This window comes from Penicillium mononematosum (genome assembly GCF_028829835.1).
Source record: "Penicillium mononematosum strain IBT 11891 chromosome Unknown utg000002l:1.0-8112719.0:1.0-8118358.0, whole genome shotgun sequence".
NCBI lineage: Eukaryota > Fungi > Ascomycota > Eurotiomycetes > Eurotiales > Aspergillaceae > Penicillium > Penicillium mononematosum.
This window is the reverse complement of record NW_026643272.1, coordinates 2,058,856-2,077,367: the sequence shown is the minus strand read 5'-3', so window position 1 is coordinate 2,077,367 and position 18,512 is coordinate 2,058,856. Positions and strand designations below refer to the sequence as shown.

General features: G+C 46.2%; 8 protein-coding genes across 8 annotated transcripts; 5 read left to right on the top strand and 3 right to left on the bottom strand.

The window, feature by feature from the left end:
* Positions 1-1,167: 1,167 nt before the first annotated feature.
* On the top strand, positions 1,168-2,717 carry N7519_002547 (class I SAM-dependent methyltransferase; the record flags this gene model as incomplete). The annotated part of the gene is made up of 11 exons (XM_057289325.1): positions 1,168-1,206; positions 1,301-1,335; positions 1,385-1,438; positions 1,490-1,496; positions 1,544-1,588; positions 1,640-1,675; positions 1,727-1,845; positions 1,899-1,924; positions 1,975-2,005; positions 2,061-2,415; positions 2,469-2,717. 11 exons carry the CDS (start codon positions 1,168-1,170, stop codon positions 2,715-2,717), a joined length of 996 nt encoding a protein of 331 aa, XP_057150527.1.
* Positions 2,718-3,431: 714 nt separating this feature from the next.
* N7519_002546 (uncharacterized protein) lies at positions 3,432-3,659 on the bottom strand (the record flags this gene model as incomplete). Its single annotated transcript, XM_057289324.1, has 1 exon — positions 3,432-3,659. The coding sequence occupies one exon, from the start codon at positions 3,657-3,659 to the stop codon at positions 3,432-3,434; it is 228 nt and encodes a 75-aa protein (XP_057150526.1).
* A 1,227-nt stretch (positions 3,660-4,886) lies between these two features.
* Positions 4,887-6,216, top strand: N7519_002545 (FAD-dependent oxidoreductase; the record flags this gene model as incomplete). Its single annotated transcript, XM_057289323.1, has 5 exons — positions 4,887-4,915; positions 4,971-5,090; positions 5,147-5,345; positions 5,409-5,812; positions 5,910-6,216. 5 exons carry the CDS (start codon positions 4,887-4,889, stop codon positions 6,214-6,216), a joined length of 1,059 nt encoding a protein of 352 aa, XP_057150525.1.
* A 236-nt stretch (positions 6,217-6,452) lies between these two features.
* On the bottom strand, positions 6,453-7,514 carry N7519_002544 (uncharacterized protein; the record flags this gene model as incomplete). Its single annotated transcript, XM_057289322.1, has 1 exon — positions 6,453-7,514. The coding sequence occupies one exon, from the start codon at positions 7,512-7,514 to the stop codon at positions 6,453-6,455; it is 1,062 nt and encodes a 353-aa protein (XP_057150524.1).
* An 854-nt stretch (positions 7,515-8,368) lies between these two features.
* N7519_002543 (sialidase family protein) lies at positions 8,369-10,381 on the top strand (the record flags this gene model as incomplete). The annotated part of the gene is made up of 4 exons (XM_057289321.1): positions 8,369-8,907; positions 8,957-9,122; positions 9,179-9,577; positions 10,370-10,381. 4 exons carry the CDS (start codon positions 8,369-8,371, stop codon positions 10,379-10,381), a joined length of 1,116 nt encoding a protein of 371 aa, XP_057150523.1.
* A 927-nt stretch (positions 10,382-11,308) lies between these two features.
* Positions 11,309-15,215, top strand: N7519_002542 (putative ABC transporter; the record flags this gene model as incomplete). The annotated part of the gene is made up of 11 exons (XM_057289320.1): positions 11,309-11,495; positions 11,562-11,795; positions 11,846-12,588; positions 12,644-12,806; positions 12,860-13,192; positions 13,253-13,376; positions 13,433-13,504; positions 13,680-14,360; positions 14,417-14,500; positions 14,559-14,933; positions 14,984-15,215. The coding sequence occupies 11 exons, from the start codon at positions 11,309-11,311 to the stop codon at positions 15,213-15,215; spliced, it is 3,228 nt and encodes a 1,075-aa protein (XP_057150522.1).
* A 606-nt stretch (positions 15,216-15,821) lies between these two features.
* On the bottom strand, positions 15,822-16,837 carry N7519_002541 (uncharacterized protein; the record flags this gene model as incomplete). Its single annotated transcript, XM_057289319.1, has 4 exons — positions 15,822-15,986; positions 16,037-16,146; positions 16,197-16,568; positions 16,621-16,837. 4 exons carry the CDS (start codon positions 16,835-16,837, stop codon positions 15,822-15,824), a joined length of 864 nt encoding a protein of 287 aa, XP_057150521.1.
* A 636-nt stretch (positions 16,838-17,473) lies between these two features.
* Positions 17,474-18,501, top strand: N7519_002540 (uncharacterized protein; the record flags this gene model as incomplete). Its single annotated transcript, XM_057289318.1, has 4 exons — positions 17,474-17,615; positions 17,681-17,862; positions 17,942-18,121; positions 18,211-18,501. The coding sequence occupies 4 exons, from the start codon at positions 17,474-17,476 to the stop codon at positions 18,499-18,501; spliced, it is 795 nt and encodes a 264-aa protein (XP_057150520.1).
* Positions 18,502-18,512: the final 11 nt, after the last annotated feature.

Genomic DNA, 18,512 nt, shown 5'->3' with positions numbered 1-18,512 from the left:
CCAGATTAACCAACGGTTGTGATTGCCCCAGGGATAGACTAGGGTTGTATCGCACAGTTGAGTCCCTCATAGTGCGCCTTGGGGTTATCGGAAAGGGCCATAAGTACATAAGTACATGTAGCTCTATGCCTTTCCGATCACTTGTCTCACCCTAACACATGATAGTGCCTCAAACCAAAAGCTCGAGTTCTAGAACACTACGGAGTACAACTCGAACGTTGGGGATATACGCATCCCTAATGTTGTACAACCGGCATAGGTATGCACATAACCAATAACTTGCATACCAGCCCGCATAAATGCATTACGGATCACAAAAAACGTTGAGACTTGGGCCGGAGCGACTATCACTACGGCGAGTGGAATGATTCCCGGAGTGTTTTCTTCGCTTCCGCTGTGCAGTGGCGAACGACCAAGCTGTCGGGACCGAATGGTGTCAATTATTTGTGACTAGCGAATTGAACAATTTCTGTCATATGGATACGAGGGCAAAAGTACGTACAAGCACTTACGTTGCTCGCCCCACTCCATAATGTGGTCACGGACTTGATTTAGGTAGTTCGACTTTGCAGTTTCAACACAAGATATCCAACACGACCTTGAGATATTATATACAGCATATAAGCTATTGCTAGATTCTTGGTACATACGGAGTCGGTATTGTTCAAATCCAATGGGAGCGTGGCTGGCGCAAATTACAGCTGTGGGCCTCGACCCGATGCACTGCACCTCTGATTGGTCAAGCACCAGTCCCTTTTTGGTCCTGCGGATCATCGCACAGCAGTGGGCTAATCAGCTTAGAGCGATCAATACGCTAGCTGTTCTCGAACCACTTAGAACATCCAACTAACGCCCATTGAAAGCCGTTACACGGGATATGTACTCCAGAAACTAAGGAAAAGGTACGCTGGGGCAGCCTTCTTTACTCAAAGGAGTACAACATACTTATCCGGCTGACGGTGTGGATGATCGTTGGATATAACGTGGTAACGCTAGACCCGACAATCTGGGACGCTAACAGCTGTCTTGAAGACAGAGGGGTCATAAGGGGGGTCATAGGACTGCAGTCGGTGTGCTTGCAGTTTTCACTTTTCACTTTTTCTCCCTTTCACCGTCTACAGCGCGCTTCGCTGCGTTCTTGTGCTGTCTTGTAGATCGGAATCGAAAATGGATCAAGATACTCACCACGACCCGGTCGAGCCCGACGTTAGTATTTCATGAAATCTCTCTCTCTCTCTCTCTCTCTCTCTTTTTTTCCTTTGCGCGTCATTCCCTCTGCTTATTTAACTAACGTCATTAGTCCGACACCGACGGGTCCTCATTATACTCTGACTCGTAAGACCAGTGACCTGTGACAATGTGTACATCCTACTAACGATAATAGACTTGACAACGCCAGTTACACCACAAGTGTGACCTCGAGCGTGCTAGACTATCAGTATGTTAAGGTGCCTGAATTCTCTGTCCAAATGGTTGCTAATAATCGCAGATATGAAGTGTGTTATACCGCGACTTGATCACGAACTGTGCTGATCAGATATAGAACGGTCGCAGATATCATTCATACCATGAAGGAGAATACATTCTGGTACATGACCCTGATAACGCCTAGTGCCTCTCTCAAACTAATTTCAAACAGCCAAATGACGAACGGGAACAAGATCGCCTTGATCTGGTTAGTCTCCACTTGTTGATTCCGACCACACAAAATTTTAATAAGCAATAGAGCCACCACATTTACTTAATGCTCCTCAAAGGAGAACTGCTCAAAGCACCAGTCAAAGATCCAAAGCGAGTATTAGATCTCGGCACAGGAACAGGCTTATGGGCAATCGAGTATGCAGAGTACGTTGATTTCCAAGATATCCATTCAAATTCACCCCTAACGAGCAATATAGTACAAATCCAAACTCACAGGTGATTGGTACGGACATCTGTCTACAGCCCGATCAAAACGTTGGCTAATGGAAATAGGAATTGACCTAAGCGCTATTCAGCCATCATGGTACGTTTCACCGCTACTATATTGGCCCCTTAATATGATATTGATATATGTCCAGGGTGCCTCCAAACTGCCGCTTCGAGATTGACGACTTTGAACAACCATGGTCATACAGCAAACCATTTGACTATATCCATGGGCGCGAATTGGAAGGTTCCATCCGTGACCATGACCTTCTCTTCAAACAAGCACTCGACAACCTGAATCCCAATGGATGGCTTGAAATGGCGAGCTTCGACGTCAACACTTATTCGGACGATGGAACTCACCTCAAGGCAACCAATTTTATGATTTCCATCAAGCACATGCATGAATCATCGCGCATGTTTGGCAAGGACATGACATCTTCACCATCCTGGAAAGAGCGGATGGTGAAGGCCGGGTTTGTGAATGTCAAAGAAGATGTTTACAAGGTATGTTCCGCCATCCCTGATAAAGATGGAGCCCCATGCTTATTAGTGAATAGCTGCCCCAAAGTCCATGGCCCAAAGACCCCAAGCTTAAGGAGCTTGGTCGGTACCATCAGCTTAACATGCTTGAAGCTATGCCTATTTACACATATGCATTGTTTTCAAGAGTGCTTGGGTGGACACGTTCCGAGATTGAAGGGCTGTTGACAGGAATTCGAATGGAGCTGCGGGATACGTCATATCACTTGTACACGAAATTGCGCGTGGTTTACGGCCAGAAACCCGGAGGACCTGTGACTGCCTGATCTGTGTGAACTAGAAAACCTTGGAATTTATGTCCCAGACGTTCCATGGATCTGAATTTAGAGTTAAGCGTGTTGCACGGAGCTTAATCTCCCCACTGTTAGTGCCTCGATCATCAGGCAAAAAGTATGCTCTCGAACTGACTTTCAGCGTAGTGAGTTACAAGGATATCTTTCACATTGAGGTGTTTATCTCCTACGTAGAGGCTAATGAAAAGCAAATTTCATGTTCTTTCTTGTAGTTGCATTCGGAACAGCTGATCGAAATGGAGATAGAGACGTGCCCACAGTATAGGGGCTAGATGTAATTGATGAGCATTAGGATATTATGAATTATGAGTTATCGAGAGGGATGTATATCTTGGAGGAAACAGCAAATCCTCAATATCCCAGGAAGTCCGCCAGCAAAATATGACCGAAAGAAGCGTAACGCCATGTTGGAAGACCGCGCATTGGCCAATGTTCCGAAAAGAAAACGCCATTATTTTGAAAGTTTTTCGTCGGTATCATGGATGCATGTGGAAAGCACTCCGTGGTCGGGTTGATAGGAAGATCGCACATATTGCATGGCGATGATCGGCGAAGGATTAGCACTGGCGGTCCCTAGGTCGAAGAAAAGTTCCACTCTTTTGCCGCCTTGGCAAAAATACTGACTTCGAAACAGCATTAGATAATAAGTTCGAGCATGATGTATGTGAGAACCTCACCATTGTCAAGCTATCTTTGCCCAGAGTAACGGCCGGGTGGGAAAGTATACTCGTCATCCCAGTCCTCTTTGGCCGCCATGAGAGGCCCCCACTCCTTTTTTATCTCCTTCCATCGTTTCTTCAAGCGCTGGAGAGGTGAAGGATGTGACTTTTCCTGGGTGGCGTTGAGATCTTCGGAGGAAGACTGTGACTTGCTTATTTTAGGCGTAGAATCTTGTGTATCAATATGTTCGGACATAATGTCTTGATATATTTGAAATTATCGATTTCTACTTCGAATTGTATTTGGGCGATTTCGCACACTTTATATCTACCTAGTTATATTCTTGAGATAAGAATGACATCCATGTCAAGTAGAAAATTGTGAACCGAGTCTCACCCGAATGACTACCGAGATATCACCGCCGAGGTATCTCCGTGTCCCTACCCTGAGGCATTTGTTTGTTTTTTCCACCATTTGAGTTTTGAAAGCATCAAATCTTCAAGTTGTTTTTAGGATTGCCATTGTATGAGACCATGGCTATGCAGTATTGGGTACTAGCGAGTTCTTATCTTCACGCCAGACGACTGTCTGCTTTTGGCTATCAAACTATACATATCTCGTCATACGACTGGAGATGACCAGTGAGGATGGCAATATGCACCATTGGAGAAAGTGGATAGGAATGGAGGAGGGAAGTACCTCGTAGTGGGGGGGGAGAGAGAGGTGCGACGGGAGAAGGAAACAGTTACAATGTACCTATGAAGCGGGCTAGGTATAGTGGATCCTGTCGCTGACAGGTGTCTACTCGAATTAGAATGTAGTTTATATAGCAGACTCTGGTAATGTCTCCGAACGGCAGTCGTATATTCCAAGCGACCATTTCTTGAGCGGAGACGTTCTTATCGTGAACGGCAGAAGTCTGCCGTAGGATTAGAGTGGTCTATGAAAAAAGTTCCGACCCACGGCGCGGTGATTTCTTAATATATATCTTAGAAAAATTGAAGTGATCGTAGAGAAGACATAGTCGAAAAAGGAAGCATAGGCAAAGTTGCCAAAATGACACTAGAGTTTACCCTATATAGCCCTCTATTTCTTTCCAAAATTTGGGCATAGTTGGCTCAAGCTCTTAAACATATGGATATTGCTTTCTGAGTTAGCTCCATAGCCGTATGATAGTTATCCATCGGTCGTTGAAATCACTGTCCCCTACGATGAGGCTCTTCGATGTTAGAGTACTATTGACCAATAAAAAGCGATACCGCTTATCCCCACCCATCTCTCTAGCCATGCCGCCAATCGGAGCCCCTCGACCAGCCCGCGGGCGATTGACCGCGGACTTTGCCGCGGTTTAAGTCAACATCAGACTATATAATCTAAAAAGCTGCCCTTAGTTGTGAAGTATTTAAAGTTCTCTAGTGTAGCAGACAAGAGGCAAATAAGGAACTTGGATTTTACTCAGTGCCAATAAAGCCGCTCGGAAATATGAAAAGCGAATCTGTAGTGATCATTGGGTAAGTGGAAGCCAAAACGCGACTGTTTCGGAGTGTTGATGCTGACATTTCTAAGGGCCGGCGTGATCGGGCTAAATGTAGCCCTCATTCTTGCTGAAAAGGGCTATGGCCGATACATGACCATAATTGCAGAACATCTTCCAGGAGACACTTCGATAAATTACACTTCACCATGGTTTGTTGGAACTCCTGCTGCTAGTTCAAATCCACACGATTAACCTGAGCGTTCAGGGCTGGTGCCAATTTTTCCGCTATTTCCGCAAGTGACCCGAATGCGCTGCGGTGGGACAAGCTTGGGTATATGCATCTTCTCGATCTTGCAGCCAAGGATGGCCAGAATGCGTATGTGAAGGAGACACCTTCCGTGGAGTATTGGGATGAGCTACCATCCTGTGAAAAGATCGACTCTATGGCCGCATATCTTAAAGATGTGAGTTATTGAATGTCTTTTTGCCTTATCCCAGATATGCTTATCGATATTGCCATTGGACAGTTCAAGAAGATTGCCACACAAGACTTGCCAGCGGGTGTTGCATTTGGCATAAAGTTCACGACAATAACTCTCAACGCACCAATGCACCTTCGGTATTTGTTCAAGAAGCTTACCGAAGAATACGGAGTGCAAGTCATTCGCAAAAAGTTGCCCCAACTCTCATCCGGCTATCTCAGCAAGGATACGAAGGTGGTATTTAACTGCACCGGTAATGCAGCAAAAGAGTTACCGGGAGTCCAAGACTCAAAGTGCTTTCCCACTAGAGGTCAGATTCTACTTGCAAGAGCATCTCATGTTCAACAAAACATCATGAGACATGGTAAGGACTATGAAACCTACGTTATTCCTCGACCATACTCGAATGGAAACGTGATTCTTGGTGGCTTCATGCAAAAGAATGTTCAGTAAGTAGGTTCCTTTCAGCCCTTTGTCAAACAACATCCGTCCATTGTCGTTTTCTCTTGGGTGTTCCATATAACAGTACCTGAACTATGTGGACAGTACACCGGATACCTTCGGAGAAGAGACAGAGTCAATTTTGGCACGAACGACGGCTTTGCTTCCAGTTCTAAACTCAAATGAGACTGAGATTCTTGGTGCATTTTCTGGGCTACGCCCATCTCGCGAGGGCGGCGCTCGTGTTGCCAGGGAGAACGTGAAAGTAGGCGACGCGGGACGCCGGGGGGTTGTTGTCCATAACTATGGCGCCGGTGGGGCCGGCTACCAGGCTGGATACGGAATGGCGGTTGAGGCAGTCAACACTGTGATTGAGGAGATCAACGCGCTTGAGGTTCGGTCCCATCTTTAGATGTTATTCCCACTGCCACTTCGGATGTATTTTTGCGGTGTAGTCCTTTCCGCAAATTTCATTGACCAGACTGAATGATAGGATTGAGACAAGCCAAGATGCAAATTGGAAACTTGGTATAAGATATAGAACTGAGATTTTGATTCGTTATTCGTTTATTCGTGTGGGATCGTCATAAGCTACAGAACAATCATATCGCTCCTTATCCAACCTTCGCAAGTGATGTAGTGATGCGATCACGGTAACTCTGCCATGCTATTCATTCCATTTGCTTCGTAGCTTGGGGGAGGACTTTCTACGGCATGGGAGTATAATTCATTATCGTCACGATCACCGTCATATTGTGTCACCACGATTTTTGGGATAGGTCGCTCAGTTTTCGCAGGTGATATACATGGAAGTTCGAAGACTGATATGACACTGGTCTCACACGGAAGTTCTGAAATCGGAGAAAGAACCGTCGAAACCTCAGATGGAGAGAAAAAAACTTCATCCTTGCCCAAAGTTGTTTGTAGTGAGCCAAGGTGACTAAGAACTGTCTTGACTTTGCCATGAGAAAGAAGCATGTGGGATTGCTTTCTCAGAGCAACTTCATAGTCACGACGCTTCCAGATGCTGCGGTATTGGGGGCTGGTTTGTTTAAACTGCTTCACAAACGCAGCTAAGTCATTTGCGGCATTTTCGGCATCGGTGATAGCCGAGTTGACCCACTCAAGCTCGATCTCACCCAGGGCCGTTCTTTTGTCATCCCGCAACTGTCTTGCCTGCTTCACCGTGGAATTGACGGGTACAGTTGCTTCGTGAAACACTCTGATCTGCTCCTCCGGAGAAAGTGAAGATTCAATGACCGAGGTAGATTTGATTGATGCCGCTTGTGTGGAGGGTAATGTGGTCTTTGGGTTTGGCGATGAGGCTGTTGATTGCGAATTGAGTGCCCGGGAGTAGAATCGGGATTGCGGGGGTGACTGTGGGGGTGTTTGCTCTTGGGTTTGCCCATCGCGCGCTGGAACATATTGTGTCGTGTCTTCGATACGAGCTACTCGGTGTAACTGATCTGCTGATTGGTTCCATTTCGACACCGATCGATATAGCATCAATTTAACTGACTGATGACACCGATCTTTCGAATCATTTATTGTGTCTGCCGATTTGTGCCATATTTCCATTGTAGATTGATGGTAGCGATATTTTGAATTATCCCACATGGCTGTTGAACGACCGACGAGGTCCCTCGTCGATCGCTGCAGTTTCCCCTTCAACTGGCCTTTTGGCCGATGTGCGAACTCGGTGGGTACCATTTTTGGACAAATCGACTTTTAGTGCTTGGAAAAAGGATAATTTGTCTTGGGATGTCTCGGAGAAAGGGGAAAATTTGAAAGACTGGAGTCAAATGAGAAAAGTGGAAGAAATCCAAGGTAAATAAGTTTCCCATATTAACTCAGCCCTCAGCCTTAGGCTACACGGGGATTAATGGATTTCTCCCAATCAATCATTTTGAAGCATGTTGGTTGCCAGCAAAACATGGCGATGCTCGAAGGCTGTGTGCTGATAGGCAACATAGTTCGCACGGGATTGTAGATCGACGATCACCATTGGTCAACTTCTTGGGAATTACTAAATTTGGCTGTGGATGGTGGGGGCCAAACTGCCTGGAGACTTGTGCTGCCCAATTGGCGTGGACTTCCAAAAGTTCAAATTTCGAAGGGATATTGTCGATACGAGGTTGCCCTCCGATCCTTGCGAAGTATAGCCCCCCTACTTATGTTGTAGGAATCCATGCTTAGAGCTCAGATTGACTACTCGGTACGCATACCACGGAGTCCATGGAAGGTTTCAGGGACTCTCTCCTGAGACCTTGCTTGGAGCTTGGAGGGTCACCACGTGGCGTCACGTGCTGTCACATGAGATCTTGGCAATTAATGTCGTCATTTGAGATTTCCCCGGATTATTTACGGTGGCCGTAATTGATGGAAATTCTTCAGATGAACTACCCCTCGGATTAGTCCACAATAAGGTTAATTCCGGTGGGATAGCGCCGGAGTACTGTATACTACTTTAAGAATCAACTTTAATTTTTGAGAGAATCGAGGTATAAAAGCAGGACAATGCTGCCAATGAAGATAGAATACCAGTTAGCTCCGGCATACCAAATATGAGGCTTTCACAGGTTCTTGCTTTTGCTGCAGCTGCGGCTGCGGCGACAATTCCGCGCTCTAAGCAGTCTTCTCCTACCTCGCTCACAAATGTGACTATCTTCTCACCACCTTCCGACTATATCGTTCCACGGACACTTTACCCACGTAACGAGCAGCTTCCTAATGGTGACCTTCTTGCAACATGGGAAAACTACTCTCCAGAGCCACCAGCGGTCTACTTCCCCATCTACCGCTCCAAGGACCACGGAAAGACCTGGAACGAGATCTCCAGGGTCCATGACACTGTCAATGGATATGGCTTGCGTTACCAGCCGTTCCTCTACTCCTTGCCCGAGCGCGTCGGCTCATTTAAAAAGGGCACTCTACTCCTAGCCGGTAGTAGCATTCCGACTGATCTGTCGTCCACACACATAGATCTGTACGCCTCACAGGACGATGGCGTGACTTGGGAGTTTGTTAGCCATATTGCCGCCGGAGGAGAGGCGCGGCCAAACAATGGACTGACTCCTGTGTGGGAGCCATTCCTACTCGCCAAGTATGTTCTTCTATTCTTCATTGAAATATCTCGCTGACTCCCTTTGCAGCAAGGGCAAGTTGATTTGTTATTACTCGGATCAGCGGGATAATGCAACCTACGGACAGACAATGGTCCACCAGGTCACAAATGATCTGAAGAACTGGGGACCTGTTGTCGAAGATGTCACCTATCCTACTTATACCGACCGACCTGGCATGCCAGTTGTGACCAAGGTAAGATAAACGGAAGACACGCATGTGCCATTTCCGGAGAATGCTAACGTTTCTAGCTCCCGAACGGTCAATACTTCTACGTCTATGAATATGGTTCCTTCTTCGGTACCGAAACCTACTCCTTCCCTCTGTACTACCGCTTGTCGTCCGACCCCGAGAATATCGCTTCCGCCCCGGGACAGCGTCTGGTTGTCTCCAGTGGTACTCAGCCAACATCTTCGCCGTACGCTGTATGGACACCATACGGTGGTAAAAACGGCACCATTATCGTCAGCTCCGGTACACAGAGTACTTTGTTCATTAACAAAGCTCTTGGCGAAGGAGAGTGGACAGAGATCGCCTGTCCTGAAGGACATGGCTACACACGGGCTCTACGGGTGTTGTCGGAGGACGGAGGTCGATACCTGGTTGTGAACTCTGCTGGAGTGCTACTTGGCGAGAACAATCGGGTCTCCGTAAGTGTGATGGATTTGAAAGAAGTATTGTAAACCAGAAGTCAATTTATGGCGGCGGACCCCTCATACTAGACACGTTCAATTGCTGTTATAATTGTTTGATAGTTGTGATTGATGTGACCCATTGTTGGACGTGTTGTGTGTATCTCCGATATTTGTTGAGAAGAGATCTTGATGAAATACTAGAGACTGTTGTAAATATGATCTTCGCTGTCACTCCATCGCCTGTGAATAACCATTATTAAACCCACACATGTACACCTGCAATGCGGCCGGTTCACCAATGAGTCACTGAGATACGCGACACAATAATATATATTTTTTAAAGATGTTATCATTCGAAGAATGTGTGTTGCAGTTGGAGTGTGAGTCAGAAGATCCCAGTCGCATGTTTTAGGCACCAGCGATTTCTAGAACTATTTCTCTTTCCAGAGCAGCCTTGGAAGCTTTATCTGGGCATTTACGCACACACGACTGCCCAATAGACAGCCATGTTAGACTGCTCTGTGGAGGAGGACGCTTTTGGCCCAATTGTCGCTCCTTCTTGTCTGCATGGGTTTGACTTCACCCTCTTGTTTGAAGAGAGTATTCTCACACTCGGGCCGATCGTTCTTGTTTGTTTTGCAGCATCTATTCGCATTTGGAAGCTTTGGGCTATCCCTGAAAAGGTCAACCGGTCATGGTTGTATGCCACAAAGGAGGTATAATGCCCTATCTCCAAGCTCTTCTATATCCCCACATTCCTTGCGCTAACAACCAGCATCGCGCAGCTATCGTGGCTGTTTTACACAGGATGCCATATGATGCTGCTAGCTCTCTGGTGCCAAGCCACACTCAAAACAAGAGCAACTGTGCTTACAACTTTTGTGACTGTGGTCATTTCCCTTTTGCTGGCCTACTTATCTCACCTGGAGCATCTCCGTTCCATACGCCCGTCTACAGTGATCAACGTCTTCCTCGTATTTACCTTGCTCTTCGACCTCGTACGCCTTCGAACTCTATATTTCATGCCCACTAGTCAAACTCTGACAGTACTTTTTGCTATATCATGGGTTATCAAAGCGACCATTCTCAGTTTGGAGGCAACAGAAAAGAGATCTTTGCTGAAAAAGAGATACGAAAACAGCCCGATTGAGTCGACCAGTGGCGTGCTAAATCGCGCTGTATTTTGGTGGCTGAATGAACTACTTTGGCGCGGGTCGAAAGATATTTTGAAAGTTGACAGTCTTCCTGCTCTCGATAACGACCTCAGAGCTGCTTCAAGTCCACGCTCTCTCCTTGAAAGATGGGACAAAGGTGAGCTTTTGAGATTTCAATTCTTTTGTCATACGATGAGTTAATCGAGACTCCAGCCAACAAGTATCATCAAAATTCACTGTTATGGACCTTCATATCTCACTACAAATGGGCCTTTTTCGAGGGTGTTATACCCCGGCTTGCATATACGGGATTTTGCTTTGCGCAGCCATTTCTCGTCGAGCGCGTACTCAATTTTATGACCGAGCCAGAACACGTTAACTCCGCTAACTATGCTGCCACGGGCTCATCGGCGCCTACGCCATTGTGTATCTCGGGATCGCCGTATGTAAAATTTCATGGCTTGATGGGAAACTCTACTAATTCTAGTACCATTTATAGATCTCATATGCTGCTTACGAGCACAAGACATATCGCGTTATTACTATGGTTCGAGGAAGTTTAGTCACGCTGATCTTTAACAAAACTTTGCGGATGAGCACAACGGCTATCTCGGATACTGCTGCCATTACGTTGATGAGTACGGATATCGAACGAATTGGAAGCGGTCTTAGAGAGATGCACGAGGTATACTCAAACTTCACCGAGGTTGCGTTGGCCTTGTGGCTGCTCGCACGACTGCTGAATATAGCGACAATCGCTCCTACCGTGGTTGTTGTCGGTACGTCCTTACAATATTCTTCTTCTTCTTTTGAAGACCCTTTTGGTTGACTTGGACATGGATCAGTATGTTTGGCCGCAGGTGTACCGCTGGCAGTCGCTTGTGGAAAAGCGCAAGGCATCTGGCTCGAGGCTGTCGAGGAGCGGGTGACAGTTACCTCAAAAGTTCTCGATGTTATGAAAAACATCAAGATAACAGGCTTGACCGAAACCATCTCCGGCAGTCTTCGGGATTTGCGATCTGCTGAGATTCATGCTTCGTTTCCATTTCGACTCTACGAGACACTGGGTATTACACTGGGTATGTTCAGCTTCAGCTATGAGATGATAAAAAGTTTGCTAATTATATAGGGTATACCTCTTCATCCTTGGCCCCGGTGTTTGGATTTGGTGTTTATGTTATTCTTGCCCGAGCAAATGACACAGCTACACTGACGAACGGCCTGGCCTTTTCTGCGCTAACACTCTTTTCGCTACTGGATCAACCAATGGGCTCTATTGTGAATGGCTCAGAAGACCTGATGGCAGTGGTCAATTGCTTTCAGCGGATCCAAAAGCACTTGATGGAAGCGGAAAGATTTGATTATCGGCTAAAGCACGATGCTCGGGGTTCCCAATCAGCGCAAGGTGCTACTACAGCGCCTCTGGTTGAAACTGATTCCTCGGCCTGGGAACACTACATCGAACCTTGTGCTATCATTCGAAATGTCTCTGCAGCTTGGTCAATTGATACTGAACCGGTACTGAAAGGCCTGAACATTGACATCCAAGAGTCCAAGATTACAATGATTGTTGGGGCTGTTGGCAGTGGCAAGTCTACTTTTTTGAAGATGCTCATGGGGGAGGTCCCAGAATGTTCTGGCTCGATCTCTACCAGCTTCAATCATGCCGCATATTGTAGTCAGTCACCATGGATCACATTCGGTACAATCCAAGAAAATATTGTTGGTGCATCGCCATGGGATCGACCCTGGTACGACCAGGTTACCAAGTCGTGCGCTTTACAAGCCGATTTCAAACAACTTCCTGCGGGGGATCAGACAAAAGTCGGCGTTTCCGGTTCTCGTCTCAGTGGCGGACAGCAAATACGTGTGGTATGTAACTCTAACCCTGCACATGAGAGAACTTAAAATAACAAACACCCTCTAGTCGCTTGCGCGAGCTCTTTACTCGAAAGAGCCGGTTCTTGTTTTAGACGACGCGCTCACGGGTCTTGATCGAGAGACCGAAAAGATAATTCTAGAGAATCTGTTTGCTGAACATGGTTGCCTCAAACGTTCTCGGCAGACAGTAATTATGGGAACAAACTCAGGTCCGTATCCGCCCTATATCTGTACAAGCCATTCATTAAGCTGATTATCGCAGCGCATCATCTTCTATATGCCGATAACGTCATCGCGCTGGATAAGGATGGTAGAATCACCCAACATGGGTCGTATAGTGATCTCATGGGTTCCGATGGCTATATTAGAATGTTTTCCAATAATATTCACCCAGTCAACACCGTCCGAGCTCCCAATATTGGATTGGATGACGAAACATTGCGGGAATTGAACTTGGATGACCAACATACGGATTTAAGTCGACGAACTGGCGACTGGACTGTCTATCGGTTTTATTTTCAGAACATCGGCTGGCCTCTTCTGTCGATCTTCCTTGCATGCTGTGTTCTCTTTATTCTCGGCCTCAGCTTTCCTCGTAAGCTCCAACAAACTTGCCTAAACATCTGTTTCCACGCGTTGCTGACAATCCATACAGAAATCTGGCTGCAGTGGTGGACTAGTGCCAATGAGCAGCACCCCAACGAACATGTTTATTATTGGTTGGGTGTATATGCGGCACTTAGTTTCTTCTCACTTCTAACAACCTTTATTGGCACTTGGTATGATTCCAATATTGGTTTGAATTGGGTTTCCTTCTATGACTAACTCTGTATAGGATCCTCATCATGATCATACAGCCCCGAACAGCCCGTCGGTTTCACGAGATTCTCTTGCGTACTACAATGGGGTAAGAATTAACAAACAACAATTGCTAGGTATTACTTGTTTTGACCTTTAATTTAGAGCCACAGCCTCTTTCCTTACTTCTACGGATATCGGAAACACCACAAACAGGTCAGCATGTTATCCTTCCTTAATAGTTTGCTCATTTTATTGATCTGGTTTCTTGCTTGCAGATTTAGCCAAGACCTCGAACTCATTGACGATGAGCTTCCTTCGGCCTTAGAGCTAACAGTCAATGCTGCGCTAAGCTGTGTGATAGAAGGATTCTTAGTCTTTGTTGGCTCTTCTTACATCACAGCAGCAGTGGTTCCAGTCTGCGTCTTGGTGGTATACTACGTGGCAAAATTTTACGTCCAGACCTCTCGTCAAATGCGTCTGCTAGACATCGAAGCCAAAGCACCTTTGTTCTCACAATTCTTAGAAGCCCTCAACGGTCTCTCCAGCATTCGAGCCTATGGCTGGACCAAGGATTACCATCGACGTAATCAAATTGCCCTTGATGCTTCACAACGTCCTTCCTATTTACTTTATTGCATTCAGCGCTGGATTGGTCTTGTGCTAGACTTGATAGTGGCCGGTATCGCTGTCATTGTCATCGCTGTCGCAATCTCGATGAAGGGTAGCCCTTCCATGAATCTATTGGGTATCGCGTTATTCAACATTGTCAACTTCAGCGGCACCCTTCAGATGCTTGTTACAGACTGGATTGGATTGGAAACCTCTATTGGGGCCGTTGCTAGAATACGCTCATATGTGCGACAAGTCACCCCTGAGGATTTAGATTCCGAAACAGAGACCGTTCCCGAAGACTGGCCTCGGAATGGTGGGATTGATATAGCTGGTCTTTCAGCATCTTACGAGTATGCTCTTGTGGATTTCTTGGATTCCTTCGGATATATGCTAATCAGTTTTTCAGTACCGCTTCAGACCCTGTTCTTACTGGAATTGATCTCAGTATTCAGCCCGGTGAAAAGATTGCTCTATGTGGCAGGACTGGCAGGTTTGTGTCGCCCAGATCAGGAATTCACAGTATCAACACTCACTGGTCTATATTTTAGTGGGAAATCCTCCCTTGTTTCGGCAATTCTGCGAATACTGGAACTGAATAGCGGCACAATTCTCATCGATGGCATAGACATTTCGAAAGTCTCCAGGTCACACGTCCGGTCCAGAATCAACACCATTCCGCAACAACCCTTTTTCCTCCATGGCACAGTACGGCTAAACGCCAACCCCAAGGGAAATGCAACTGACGAAGCAATCGTTGAATCCCTACAAGCAGTCAATCTATGGTCTCATATTCAACTCAAGGGAGGGCTGGATATCGATATGTCCGATGATTTACTGTCTCATGGGCAGCAGCAGCTTTTCTGCCTTGCAAGAGCACTTTGCAAGTCTAGCAATATCATCATTATGGACGAGGCCACTAGCAGGTATGTGGAAAAGCAACGGATATACGACTTTTTGTTAAGAGATCTTGCAGCGTGGATTCGGAAACAGATGCGCTCATGCAAACCGTCATTCGGACGCACTTCAAAGATCAAACCGTCATCGCTATTGCGCACAAGCTGCATACAGTCTTGGACTTTGACAAAGTTGCTCTTCTAGAAAACGGAAAAATTGTGGAGTTCGATACACCTAAGGTGCTTTTGTCAAAAGAGGGATCGGCATTTAGAACTTTAGTGGAGGCGTTTCACGACAGTTCCAAAGAATAGACGGGGAATAGCCCTTTTCGTGTGGTTTGAAACCAGAGATACTTCCACAACAGTTTAACCCAAAAAAAAGAAAAAGAAAAAACCGAGTTACAGATCAATGAAAATTGTTGGCCGTTTATGCAGCCTTATCAAGTCTCGTTGCTTGCAATCTGTGCTAACACGAATAGAATGATCCCCTCGTTACGGCTTTCAAATCCCAGCTACAGAAGTACTCCAAGGACCCCATCTGCGACAAAAGGCCAACGCCATTATTCAAACCAGGATACAATCAAAATGGGTTTGCAAAAGTGTCATGTAAATATAAGCGAAGAGACCAGGACGGATTGACTCACCATGTCAGATAGCTCCTATTATATCACTCCGAACCCCGCAGTTCAGTGAGTTAAATACAAAGCAAGAGCCTTCTTCGTTAATTATATCTTAAACAGAAGCTAAGGCTAGATAATGGATCGGCATCGGTGGCAAGAGTCGCGTCGCATTTAGGATGCCTTTTGCGGAGAGGGTAAATTCCAATGTCCCGAATATATTTCTATCTCCAATATCCTCCCTAATAGCGAAGTGATAGGGTAATAGTTGACGAAGAGGACAGGGAGGGGTAGCGGGTGACTATCGCTTCAACTTCGGATGCTCTAACGAATCTGGTTCGGACTCATGGCACCACCTTTTCTGGCCGGTTTGAGGATCGAAACTCGCAGCATGGGCGAGAGTCTTGGCCAGCATAGAGACAATCTCTTGCGGACTATGCACCCAGTCATAAGACTTTGTTGCCCACTAGAAAATGCTTTAGTAATACTATAGCGAGTTCCGCGAAGATTTCTCACCTCCCCATTTGGCCGAATCCGGATGAACACCCACTCGGAACTGTCTGTTGCAACTCCATACACTGACGTGTCTGGAATATTAGCCTGCTTCCTCATTTCGTGGATGATTGCTATTCATATCAGCACTAATCCACGTACAATGTAAACCAAAATCACTTACCCATGTAAGCCAGGCATTGATACACCCCAAATTTTAACAGATCCATTGTTACCATTTTAACCATTACCATATTGGCATGGTCATTAGGCTTGCCGTACCAAAGCGAGTAGTCAACGATGCCAGAAAGTCTCACCCGTTGTTTACCGCTCTTCCAAACGAATTTCATCTCGCGTGCGAATTGCAGGTGAGCAGACTCGAGTGATGCGGAGGCAATGGAAGAGGCTGATGCAATGGAGCTACGGGGCTTTGCAGCACACTCTCGCTTCACCTTAGCTAGCACTGTCAGGATAATCACATCAATGCGAGATCGTATCAGCACCTTGTTTGGGGGTGAGCGGCTGGTTGCTATGCCATAGTCTGGGAGGATAGAGCCTATACAAATTAGCGTAAACCTAGAACACCGATTCATATCAATCGAACTTACTCAAGTGAGCCGGAGGGGAGACCATTTCGGTCTCCCTAGGAGAAAGTTCGAACTCGGTGGGCAGAGAGTGAGTGAGGTTAAAGTGATGCGGAATTTCAGTCAAGTCTAGGTCGGTAATGGGAATCGTGGGTATTTTCTTTAATGTTTTGCGCCTAGCACGTAGCCTATGTTTGAGAGCTTTGCGCCACGGCTTTCGAGAATCAACGCTATTCTCCATGGCTAGGTAAATAAGGGTTCAATGTGAGGCGAAAGGAGAAAAAGATGTGTAGGTTGGGAAAGATACAAAGAGGTCTCCAGGGCTTAAAGGTGTGACTCTTCACTTGAAAGGTTTAGTACACCAGTATCCATGGGTCTATTACAGTAAGGTTTGTCCATGGAGGTTTTACCGTTGGAATTCTTTTTATCTTTCAGATGACTCTCAGATGGCTTTTTGATATCTTGTTAAATATCATTTTAGATGTCCTTCCCCCTTCTCAGTCATATAACTGAAAAAAAAGGCCGCAAAAAGCGTAGAATTATATATAACCACATTCAACCTTGGAAGGATATGAACTTTAGAACCTTGGAAGTCAAAGGTTTCAACGTTCCAAGGTCGTAAGCCCCGTTTCTAGAAAAGGGAAAAGTATATGCCACCCACTATGTACCTAGGTACTACGGAGTATTGAGATGTCATGTGAGCACCTCTCCAGTGTAGGTACATACTTCCTTCTCTGAACCTTCTCTGAACCTTCTCTTCTCCATCTCCTAAAGTTATTTTAGGAGTCTTAATTTCTACTTCTCAGTCAACTTCATCAACTTCATTCAGCTTTTCTTTCCTCGGTCCTTTGATAACACTCCACGCAGTTCATTTACAATGATCGAAGAAGACTGTGCAACAATCAAGACGACTAAGGGACACCAACGTGTAGTGGAGGCCTTTGGCCTCTCCCCTACTAGATGGTGGAATAAGAGGCAACTTAATGCACGAAACACCTGGAGCACCCCAGATCATCTCTGTGAGTTTCAGCTAACCACCCGGCTGTTTTCCAAGGTTGGATATTGCTTGCTAACAACTAATCAGCGTGCTTGTGGGACGACCTTGAGCTAGTCACCGCTCAGGAGGGTAGTACACATCCGCTGTTCCCAGTGAGAATAGAGTCCCTTTTCCTCGAACTGCTCGCAGATAATATCAAGAAAGAGTCACTTGATCCCGAATGGGCCCCAGGAATTGCCCCACTGGAGCTTTCGGAAGCGGATACTCACGCGAGAAATGAAAGACGACAAAATTCCAGCTCCAGAGGATATTATTGACTACATTTTGTGGTATGGTCACTGCTTGTAGCTGGAAACGAATATGATCGTTATGAAGTCTGAGAGGCCCGTGCCTCGGAGCTGGGCTCTGCTTCAAAATATGTCAGATATTTACCATGCTCGTAAGCTCGCAGAAAGGGACGCAGTTATCTACGGTGTCATAACTGACGGGTCGAAATGGGTGTTCATACATCTGACCAATCAAAGTCGGGTAAGTAACTCGGTAACATTGGAAACTCTGGTCTACGTGTGTGCTTGAGAGAAGTCTCAGCAGACTATTGGCTAACACTTTTCTTTTAGTACACGACTAAGGTATTCGCCTGGGACAACGAGCGAGACCAGATCATTGGCCAGTTCCAGAATATAATCGACCCGGCAGTTGCTCTTTACAGAAAGATAATGTCACGCTCGTCCCTGCCGACGCCTACTGTTCATCAAATTAGTCGCTGTCAGATCAGAGAGCTGCCTGCTCCATGCGCTGGCCAAGATAATGAGAGCGGCCGCGTAACTGAGCAGAACAACTGTCATACGGCTACAATTGAAGAGAAAGCCTATAATGGTGATACGGATATTGGACCCCTTTGGTGGTAGACTGCTGGAAA